Source organism: Rana temporaria, chromosome 9 (genome assembly GCF_905171775.1).
Source record: "Rana temporaria chromosome 9, aRanTem1.1, whole genome shotgun sequence".
Taxonomy (NCBI): Eukaryota; Metazoa; Chordata; class Amphibia; order Anura; family Ranidae; genus Rana; species Rana temporaria.
The window spans coordinates 70,523,443-70,535,467 of NC_053497.1; the positions used below are offsets into that span (position 1 = coordinate 70,523,443).

The window sequence follows — 12,025 nt, forward strand, 5'->3', positions numbered from 1 at the left end:
CCACTATTGTGTATGTTCCTATTCACACAGTATATAAAAAAAACTTTATTTTTATTTTTTATATCTCTTACCTCTGGCATAAGCAAATATTTTTAATACAAGAGGCGTGTGTATTGCATACCTCCCAACATTCTGAGATGGTAATGATGGACACCTATTAGCAAAAGTATGTAGTCATACTACACACCCCATGCCATGCCCTCCTAAAGGAGAATTGTACATAAAAAATGACTGGTTAAACCCACAGTCCTTTTTTACCATTACTATTCCTTTATATTGGCTTTTGTAAATTACAAATGCAGCAATTTAGAAATTGGATGAAAGGTTTAGCACTGAGAAACAATTTTTGATAGAAAAAAAGTGTATTTTATATACAACTATATAGATCAGACCACAATTATGGACAAATGAGGAGGTAAGAGGGATCAATTAAAGGTGCCAGATATAGGATCCGCCCAGGGTGGAATACTTACCAACATTGTGGGAGAAATATCCCAAGATGAAGCTTCTTCTGAAACCCACACTTAGGCCCCTTTCACATTGAGGCGTTTTTCATGCGGTACACCGCTAAAAATAGCGCTGCTATACCGCATGAAAAAACCTGCCCTGTAGTGTTCAATGTGAAAGCCCGAAGGAGCGCTCCAAAAGTCCTGCTAGCCGCATCTTTACTGCGGTATAGGAGCGGTGTGTTCAATGGGAAAGCGCGGTATTAACCCTTTTTCGGCCGCTAGCGGGGGTTAAAACCTCACCGCTAGCGCCCGAATATCGCGGTAAATACGACGGTATACCGTCACCGCGGCTCCACGCCTCAATGTGAAAGAGGTCTTAGAGCCCTTTCACACTGGTGCATTTTTGCGGCGTTTTTGTCGCATTTTCGCAGTAAAAATAGCGATATTAAAACGCTCAAAAACGCCCCTCTCCATTGGAATGAATTGAAAACGCTGTAAAAATGCGGTATAATCGCTGTAAAACGCGGTGTTTTACCGCTATTTTAACGCTCCGCTATAGGCGTTTTTGGTGTGAAAGGGCTCTTAAGGAGTGTTGATCTCCTGTGTCTCCCACTGCGCTCAGCACATAACAGGACACAGGGGGCGCAACAACGGAGGAATCGCCTAAGAATGTGGGTTTTAGAAGAAACTTCTGCCAGTAATTTCTCTTTAGTGGAAAGGTAATGCAGGTAGCAGGAGAGATACTGTAAGTCTTCTTTCATAAGGTTATAGTTTTATTGGAAGTTTCCTTATGTGACAGGGTCAGTTTAATAACACAGTCTCTATTGGTGCGTTTTCTTTTGCTGTCTTTATGTATTTGCTCTTGGCATATGTGCACAAGTGGATTGGTGGTAGACTGTAAATGCCCTGTAGGGGAACAGGTTCTGAATGGTCAGTGTGGACAGTGCCAAGGGGGAGGAAAACAAGTTTAGTGTTTACTAAAAACAAGAGTTGAATTAGCTGATTTATAGATTATCCTTAAAGCTGTACTCCTTGCACAAAAACATTAATTTAAATATATTCCTCAATAGCTACAAAGAATATAAATACACTCTTTGTGCACCAAGTGCTTTGCAAACTCAGCTTTTACCTTGTCATCACTGTGGTGTATATAGTCTGTCTAGAGAGCAGTGCTGTAGGAGGGACCTAACAGGCCCCACCCACTACAGGCTGCCAGCAGAAAACGATAGGAGGGGGTGGAGACAAGACCAGTCATCCTGAACATGGAAAAAGAGCAGCAGTGGCAGGTCTTTGTTACAGGAAGCTCTTGCAAGTAGAGTTTCACACTGGATTACTACACACATCTGGAAAGAAATGCACAAAGCACACCAATAGTCAAGGAAGAATACACATGACAAATGCATGTAAACATTGTATGACTTCCCCAGAGTTCAGTAGTATTAAAACGTCAGCATTTTTTTTAGCTTAAAGTGGATGTAAACCCAGTTTTTTTTTTTTTTTGATGTCACAACATAGAGAATAAGATTTCCTATCATCTGTGCCCAGTCTTGCCACACAGAGTTAATCCAGCTCTGAGCAATCCTCTTTTATTGTTTGGTGAAAATTAACAGACTTCCAGATAAAAACCTGTCTAAATAAAAAGTCCTTTCCGTCCCCTTGCTTTGAGTGACATACATTACCTCTCACAATGAACTGTGGATCACCCCCCATATTATGATAAACATCCAGGAATGTGCATGTGTCCAAGCTAGTGCACGAGATATGTAAAAACCCTGTCACTCAAAGCAAGGGGACGGAAAGGACTTTTTATTTAGACAGGTTTTTATCTGGAAGTCTGTTAATTTTCACTGAACAATAAAAGTGGATTGCTCAGAGCTGAATTAACTATGTGTGGCAAGACTGGGCACAGATGATAGGAATTAAATATAAAATAATAATAGTGCAGCGCAAAACAAACAATTTTAAACTATACATACAGAAAGTTAAAACATATGATATATAATTAAAAATTATATAATAGAGTCCATATAAAGTGCTCAAGTGCAAAAAGATGATCCAAATCGGAATATAATAGTGCAAAAATCCAAAGGGTGATATCCAGAAGGAACCTCCACCAAATAGCAGGAATGGCCTCTCACCTTACAACTTCGACCTGCAATAGGTCACAAAGCATAATCAGAGAACCACCTGTTCTCAGAGGACAGCAAGCAATGCAGCAGTAGAACCACGATATCAGTCAGACTCAGGATCAGGACATGGCAATCAGGGCATAAAAAACAAAGGAGAGGAAATCTAGTGCTCTCTGCAGCCAAAATACATTTATTTAAGAATAAAAAACGAATACACTCACTGTATAAGCACTCTCAAACGATATATATCATATATCATATGTTTTAACTTTCTGTATGTATAGTTTAAAATTGTTTGTTTTGCGCTGCACTATTATTATTTTATGTCAATGTGAGGTGTTTTATTTGAATTTACCTTAGTGCTGGCTCGCATTTTTTAGTTTATATTTACATTCCAGCGCTGAATAATTTTTCTTTATTAACAGATGATAGGAAATCTTATTCTCTACATTGTGACATCAAAAAAATAAATAAAACATTTTTGGGTTTACATCCACTTTAACACATTAAATACAATACAAATAAACACCCAACCGTAAACTATTTGCTAAAATGTTTACAGTGAGGGCTTAATATCATGTTAAATTTAAATCTTTGTCAAAAAGTACTTTGTAGCTTGTTGACAAGTTAGTTTAGAAACAAAAATTGTAACTTGGGGAGACAGCGGGGGCATCTGTCCAAGAAATATATGGAAAACGGGATCAATTATGTCAGGTCTGTTCATATGACTGGCAATTGAATTAGACAATTATTCTATTAAAAATATCCTCTGTCTTTGGTAATATACCACACAAAGCAGACATGGATGTACTTATTCAGCAATGGGTGGAGCAAGGGGTGGAGCAGAGCGCAGGATGTGGTGCACATTAAAGAAGAATTAGCATATTAGCACGTTATGGCAGACTTACCTGGCTTCCAGCATTGAGCTGTTAGCGCTCCTGTTAATCACGGGCACTGCTATCTTCTCTTAGTCTTGATTATACATTCAGGGGCAGATCCACGTACCTTTGCGCCAGGCGCAGCATATCTAAGATACACTACGCCGCCGCAATTTTTTTTTTGAATCCTGAAAGAATTTGCGCCGTAAGTTACGGCGGCGTAGTGTATCTTTGGCGTAAGGGCGTGGAATTCAAATGGATGTAATGGGGGCGTGTTTTATGTTAATACGTCGTGAACAACGTTTTTTTTTTAACTGCGCATGCACCGGCCGTGGGGGTATCCCAGTGCCAATGCTCGAAATTAACCCGAAACAAGCCAATGCTCACGACGGTGACGCCATTCTACGTAAATCCCTATTTGCGAATGACTTACGCAAACGACGTAAAAAATTCAAAATTGTACGCGGGAACGACGGCCATACTTAACATTGAGTACGCCACCATATAGCAGCTTTAACTATACGCCGGAAAAAGCCGAACGCAAACGACGTAAACATAATGCGCCGGCCGGACGTACGTTCGTGGATCGCCGTAACTAGCTAATTTGCATACTCGACGCGGAGTTCGAAACGCCACCTAGCGGCCCGCGGAAAGATGCATCTACGATCCGACGGCGTACTAAGACGTACGTCTGTCGGATCTAGCCGAGATGCCGTTGTATCTTGTTTTGAGGATACAAAACAAAGATACGACGTGCAAAATTTGAAATTACGCGGCGTATCAATAGATACGCCGGCGTAATATCTTTGCAGATCTGCCCCTCAGTATGTATTATATGAGAACAAAAAAAATAATATGGTATATAAAAAATAGGAAGATAAGGACGTAAAGCAATATGGTGACCAAGCCTTTCAGGCTTGTAAAGTTGGCCAGATACCGGAAAATACGTATGTCTGACCCCTTTCTTTTTGGTTGGATAAGGCAATATTTACAGCTGTGGCTAACTGGTCATCTGTTCTAGGGGGGGTAGGCTATATGAAGGAAGGGGGCTAGGCCAAGCATACACATGTATATATATATGTATTGTACAAAGAAGGTGGAGATTAGACCTGTAGTGGCCACCAAGGCTCATGTTTTAGGAGCTGTTATAAATTGGGTCTGGTGGTCCGCCTGTATATAACAAGTAGCATATAGTATACTCAGAGTCAATCTTAATAAAGGTCCTTTTTTGCTTCACTACCACTCATTTCTGAGAACAGGTCTGTGCATTTTAACCCACCACATATGGAAAGCAGCTCACATTATGATATGACCCCCTATTTCTAGAAAGGTCAAAAATCACTTGAGGTTACAAGGATGTCACAATCTTCACCTTAAATGAAAAGCAGGAACTTATCTTCCACTTTATTCTATCTAGAAATCATTTGTTGCAATCTTCTCAAAAAAAAAAAGACAACTCAGTGAACAAAAACGCTATACGGACAGGTCGGGTGCTTCCTTGGTGGCGCCATCACATTTTGCTCACGCCATCTGTGTTTTTGGCCAAGACTGTGCCCTGCTAGCAGTGTTGTGATGGAGCTGCATTGTGCTCTTTTAATGTAAGTTTATGGATTTTTTCCTTTTTATTAAGGTTTGTATTGTGTTTTTTCACCATGAGTTGTCTTTTTCTTCTTTAAACATACTGCTTCAAATGATTTCTACGGTAGATGGAATAAAGTGGCACCTTCTTGCCATTTAAGGTGAAGATCCTGACATCTTAAGTCGCATTACTGTGATTGCAAACAATCTTTGACCTTTCTAGAAATAGGGGTCATATGAGAACGTGAGCTTTTTTCCATAGGTGGTGAGTTGGAATGAATAGGTGTAGTTTTGGACACGAATGGTGATGAAGCAAGATTTAAGGGACATTTATTAAGATTGACACCGATTATTTATTTTACTTTTTATGTGATTGAAAATATGTGCTTTTATTTTGTATCTATTCATTATACGAGTTGTAATCACTTGTAAAAAGGAGTTCCTGTTTTCTTTGGTACAACTCCTAGTAATGTTTGAACACATCACAGCAGTATATATATATATATATATATATATATATATATATATATATATATACACGTATACACCAAATAAAACAAGAATTCCTTTTTCAAGTCATTACAACTCTTATCATGAATAGATACACAATAAAATCACATGTAAAATATATAATTCATAACATAAAGGAATTCATCTCACACATGAAGAAAGCCTTGACATGTTCTGCGACCTACTGTACAAAGAGCTTAGTATTGTGGTAGCTTTTTCAAGGGCTATGATCAAATGCTATGTGCAGATTGAAATCAGGCTAGCCGTTATGCTACAAAAAGACAGGTATTGACCGGTTGTGTAGATTCTATCACCTAAGTTGGCAGCAGAGCATTATGCCTCATACACACGACCATTTTTCCCGTCGGGAAAACTGCATATATATGCTTATCCAAGACCCCTTGTATAATGTTTGGTCATCTGTACAGTGCCAGTTTCCTGCATATAACCATTTATACTTACCAGAAAAGAAAAAATACAGTTTGCAGAGCTTTATGATTGCAATCTGCACAGGGCAGCCATCAGAAATTGTGGGGCCCCTACACAGCTTCAGGTATGGGCCCTCTGGAGCAGAAAACCTCTTTCCCTGCCACAAATTGAGAGCCGGGGGGGGGGGGGGTGCTGTCATCTCACCTCTTCCTCCTCCTACTGCAAATTGAGAACCATGGGGGATGGGCGGTGGGTGCTGTCATCTCACCTCTGACTCCTCCTGACGCAAATTGAGAACCATGGGGGGTGGGCGGTGGGTGCTGTCATCTCACCTCTGACTCCTCCTGCCACAAATTGAGAACCGTAGGGGGTGAGCGGTGGGTGCTGTCATTTCATCTCACCTCTGACTCCTCCTGCCGCAAATTGAGAACCATGGGGGGTGGGCGGTGGGTGCTGTCATCTCACCTCTGACTCCTCCTGCCACAAATTGAGAACCGTAGGGGATGGGCAGTGGGTGCTGTCATTTCACATCTGACTCCTCCTGCCACAAATTGAGAACCGGGGGGCTGCTGAAAATGAAAGTGTTTCCTCTCCTCTCTCCAGCCGCAACATGAGAGCAGGGGGAACTGCTGATATGAAAGTGTTTTCTCTCCTCTCAGTCGCTAGCTGCGCACCGGCGCCGAATAGAGCCGAGCCGACCCGAGCTTCATTCGGGAATTCGTGACGCGCTGTATGCGCCGTCGTTTAGCATGTCAATTAATTGGCATGTCGATAGGAACGCCCACTCCCGCGGGATTCCCTACCCGGAAGCCGCGATAAACGCTATCTACGGCGAAAAAAAAAAAAAGGTCAGTGTCATTTTATTTGCAGAACTGGGCTGGATGTAGTGTTAGAAATGTTTTATAGGGTGAACCCCCGCTTTAATGTGAGCACACATAAACAATTCATTCCATTGTCTCAAATCAGGCAGGCTGTTATGCTAAAAGTTGATCTAAAGGAAATTGTACAATCAGATTATATAGTGTTTGGTCACTTTTACAGTGCCAGTTTCCCACATATAACCATTTATACTTACCAGAAAAGAAAACATACAATTTTCAGACCTTTGTGATTTCAATCTGCACATAGCATTGGATCATAGCCCTGGAAAAAGCTACCACAATACTGAGCTACATGTGGGTCACAGAACATTTTATGTTTGTAATTTTGAATGGGCGGATTGCTTAAATTGCTTTGCAGTATTTACAAGAGCGAGGCTTTCTTCATATGTGAGATGAATTCCTTTATGTTATGAAGGACACCACAGCTCCTTTATATAGGATTTTATATGGATTGCTGTGCTACTCTTTCACATTTCCAGGATGAAATCAATCACAGCTATGACTGTGGTGTGGTGTTTGCACAAAAGTCAAGGATAAAGTTTAGATTTATCCTCTAGAAATACACTGTGAATAAATCAGCATCTGACATTTCCTGGCATTTTAAAGGGGACCTATAACTGGGGATTTATATACAAACTGTGGTTAAAGGGAAACGTGTCAGGATGATCCATATCGAACAATTACTTGGACAATTGAGAGCAGGTTGTTAGGGTTATTGTTCTGGGGCTCAGCAGATACACATAGAAGTGTGATCTAAGGTATACATGGAATAGCTGAAAGCCAAACTCTACTTTTCCCTCCACTTTCCTCTCACCTTGACCCACAACCACATTAAAAAATATCCCATATGATTTACCTTTTATCTCGCAGTCTTCTAGCTGGTCGTCTTACATCATGGGCCCTTCCTCTTCTCTTCCTTTGGTGGTGGTGGGTAGTTCTTATCACAGAGCTCACTAGATGACTTGTGAGCACTGTGCTGTCCAGGAGTACTGTGAGCCTGGGCCAGCATGATCACTCATCCCCATGGAGTGTGTCTACAATGGCCTGGGCTCACAGAAAGTGAGCTGAATGATGGCGAAAATCAAGAAGGAGGAGCGATGAGTATTTGGGGGACAGAGCTTGAGTGAAAACAAGTATTGTCAGAGCTAATTTTTTTCATTTTTATTCATGCTGGGCCAATGATTTAAGTCATTTTTTTTTTTTACTTTGAGTTGAACTTTAACTTGTATAATACCAAGTCTCAAGGCAAATTTTTCACGCAAGAAGAACAATCTTCTAAAACAGATTGAATCAATGCAAAAGCCACTAGTGCCACTATAGCAATGAGCAGTGAGATAATCAATATTTTTCTAGATTATATTTATCTTGGCTTTGTAGCAAGAAGATGTATACCAGGGGTGGCCAACCAGTGGCCCGGGGGCCACATGTGGCCCGCGGAGCCCTCTGATGTGGCCCGCGACCTCCTGCACTGGGAAAGAATAGAATACTGTTATTAAAGTTAAGTTTATTACTAAATTCACAGTGTATATATGGGCATATCTGTTATGCAGTGGTTACTGAGCTGCTTTCAAACTGATCCGCAGGTGCAGAGCAGTGCACCTGTGGGTTACCTGCACTGAGCCATAGGCCCATTTGACACGGTCAGTCCAACCCAATTGGACCTTCCATTCCCCTGTAAGGAGTAGCAGATGTAAATGGACTTGTGTCCATTTACAAACGCCTACCTCCAATTAGAGCCGCAAAAAAAGAAAAAAAAAACAGAGTGGGCTCTATAGAGTATAGTGGGCTGCCATTCACCCGCTTTGCTCATTGTGGCCCGCGACCGGTTACCATGTTGCTTAGGTGGCCCTCGCTTTACAAAAGGTTGGGCACCCCTGCTGTATACAGTCATTCTTGAAATTATCTGTATAGAAGTTCTGTGTTTAGCAGAAGAATACAAATCAGGAGGTCTGCCTCAGTCACTCACTTACCAGTAACGGCTGTCCAAGATGAGAAATCCCCTAATTTTCTATAGATTTTCTTTTCATTTTCTGATGCCTCTTTGGGACTTTGGGATAGCGCACAAACTTTTCAGTATCCACGAATAGAAAAAGTGTGCCCTACACTGTGTTGCCAAAATGGTATTTCCCTAGAAGTTTCTCAGTTGAATGATATATAATTTTTCTTATTCAGTTAATTTACCAAATTACTTGTGAAGCTCAATAGATGTTATCACAGGTTCACAGCTTTGTCACACAGTTTATATACCCCCCCCCCTCTTTTTGCCATCTTTTGGCCAGTTATACACAGTGCTCACATGCACACATGAACACAGTTTGTATACATTGGTAATTTTGGATTGAAGAAACACCTTCTACCCTTAAAAACTCAATCACAGAATGTTGCTTAAATCAAACTGACAAGGGTCCAGCACAAGGTTCCGTTTCACAGAAAGCACCAAACCAACCATTCATTCTAAAGCCCTGTACACACGACCGGGATTCCCGGCGGTAAAAAGTCCGCCGGGAATCCCGGGGGGGAAAACAGAGAACTTGCTCAGTAACTTTCCCCCTGTACACACCAGAGGTTTTCCCTTTGGGAAAACTGCGGCGAGAGCTTTGGCTGGGAATCCCGGCCATGTGTATGCTCCACTGCAGTGTTTCCCATAGGGAAAAAGACCGCCGGGAATCGCAGCAGGAAAAAGAGAACATGTTAAATTTTTTCCTACCAGGATTCCCGGCGGTTTTCCTGTCGGGAAAACTGCCATGGGGCATACACAAGGCCAGTTTTCCCGGCCAAAAGCTGTCATAGCAGTTTTCCCGCCGGGAATCCCGGGGGGGAAAACAGAGAACCTGCTCAGTAACTTTCCCCCTGTACACACCAGAGGTTTTCCCTTTGGAAAAACTGCGGCGAGAGCTTTGGCTGGGAATCCCGGCCATGTGTATGCTCCACTGCAGTGTTTCCCATAGGAAAAAAGACCGCCGGGAAAAAGACCGCCGGGAATCGCGGCAGGAAAAAGAGAACATGTTAAATTTTTTCCAACCAGGATTTCCGGCGGTTTTCCTGTCGGGAAAACTGCCATGGAGCATACACAAGGCCAGTTTCCCCGGCCAAAAGCTGTCATGGCAGTTTTCCCGACGGGAAAACTGGTCGTGTGTATGAGGCATAATGCTCTGCTGCCAACTTAGGTGATAGAATCTACACAACCGGTCAATACCTGTCTTTTTTTACTTGTCTATATTGTGGCCTTGCAGGGCAAGTACTGTATCTGCTGTGAATTAACACTTATATTATGAATTATGAATAGAGTGTTTACTGCTTTGTATAGTAGAATTAATTAATTTAATGTTTTTTTTTTTTTAACAGACACTGACTGTTGTTAAGACATGGAAGAACTGAGGAAGAGCCCTGTGGAATATAGGAGTAAAGAGCAGCCAGTGAAGACCACAGAAATAGGCTCACGTTGTGTAGTTTTCACATATTACCAGGGGGACATTAACAGTGTGGTTGACGAGCACTTCTCCAGAGCATTAAGGAATACAAAAGACCCTCAAGACTTAAGTACAAAAAATAGAAGTGATGAATTTCTTCCAAAAAACAGTAAGCTTTGAAGAACTCTTATTTATTTATTTTATTTATGTGGTTTTATAGTACCATCATATTAAACAGCACTTTAGAGAGTATGTTTCAGACCATTCTTCCTACAGTATACTTTTCCTAGTGTACACGCAATAAGAACAGTGTTGTTACGTGGCAACCTACCTGTACCTCTTATACACACAATCTGAATTTCCGATGGAAAAAAGTCAGACAGACTTTTTACATCGGAAATTCCGACCGTGTGTATGCACCATCGGAGTAATTCCATAGGAAATTCCGAAGAATTCCATCTGAGTTTACATAGAGAACATGTTCTCTTTTCCTCCAATTGAATTCTGTCGGAATTCCGCCAGAATTCTGATGTGAATTTGGTCGGACAAAGGTCCGATCGTGTGTACGGGGCATTAGTGAAGTGTGAGTATACAAATATAAGGAGAAATTAATTCTCTGCACATATAGCATCTTTGGTGGGACACAAACCCACAACCTCAGTACTATCATTCTCATGTAAAATAACTAGAAGCACCATACAAGAAAAGTAATAGTACTTATAGGGCCAAATTCTCAAAAAAGCTGCGTAACTTAAATTTCAGCAGTTAAGTTACACTGACTTAAAATTTCTACCTAAGTGCCTGATCGTCAAAGCACTTACGTAGAAATTACACGCCGTGTAACTTAAGTGCCGCCGTCGTAAGGCGGTCCTCCTCTCCTGGGGGCGTTTTAAATTTAAATGAGGCGCGCTCCCGCGCCGGCCGTACTGCGCATGCGTGTGACGTAATTTTCCCGACGTGCAGCGCGCGAACGTAATTAACGCCGGGCGGCTTTGAGAATTTCGACGGGACACTAAAGTTGCGACGGGTGAAAAAAAAAGACGCACCGGGAAAACAAATAATTATAAACAAAAATGACAGCGTCGCTCAGCATGCATTCCTGAGGGAGAACTCCATGCCAATTTTCAAAGAAAAAAACGGCATGGGTTCCCCCCCCAGGAGCATACCAGGCCCTTAGGTCTGGTATGGGTTGTAAGGAGACCCCCCCACGCCGAAAAATTGATGTAGGGGGTCCCCCTACAATCCATACCAGACCCGTATCCAAAGCACGCTACCCGGCCGGTCAGGAATGGGAGTGGGGACGAGCGAGCGTCCCCCCCCTCCTGAGCCGTGCCAGGCCGCATGCCCTCAACATGGGGGGGTTGGGTGCTCTGGGGCAGGGGGGCGCACTGCGGGCCCCCCCACCCCAGAGCACCCTGTCCCCATGTCGATGAGGACAGGACCTCTTCCCGACAACCCTTGCCATTGGTTGTCGGGGTCTGCGGGCGGGGGCTTATCGGAATCTGGGAGTCCCCTTTAATAAGGGGGCCCCCAGATACCGGCCCCCCACCCTAAGTGAATGGATATGGGGTACATCGTACCCCTATCCATTCACCTGGAGGCAAAAAGTAAAAGTTAGTAAACACACAACACAAGGCTTTTTAAAATAATTTATTATTCTGCTCCGGATGCCCCCCCTGTCTTCGTTATTAGCTCAATTACCAGGGGGGGCTTCTTCTTCCACTCTCCGGGGGTCTTCTCCGCTCTCCGGGGGGGGCTTCT

The 12,025-nt window shown here is 42.5% G+C and overlaps 1 protein-coding gene across 1 annotated transcript in view; it reads left to right on the top strand.

Annotated features, from left to right (window-relative positions):
* Positions 1–12,025, top strand: part of VGLL1 (vestigial like family member 1) — a 44,435-nt gene that overhangs the window by 9,538 nt on the left and 22,872 nt on the right. The window contains exon 2 of the mRNA XM_040323755.1: positions 10,200–10,433. Coding sequence (XP_040179689.1) covers positions 10,220–10,433 — 214 coding nt within the window. The 5' untranslated portion in view covers positions 10,200–10,219. The remainder of the gene's footprint in view (positions 1–10,199; positions 10,434–12,025) is intronic.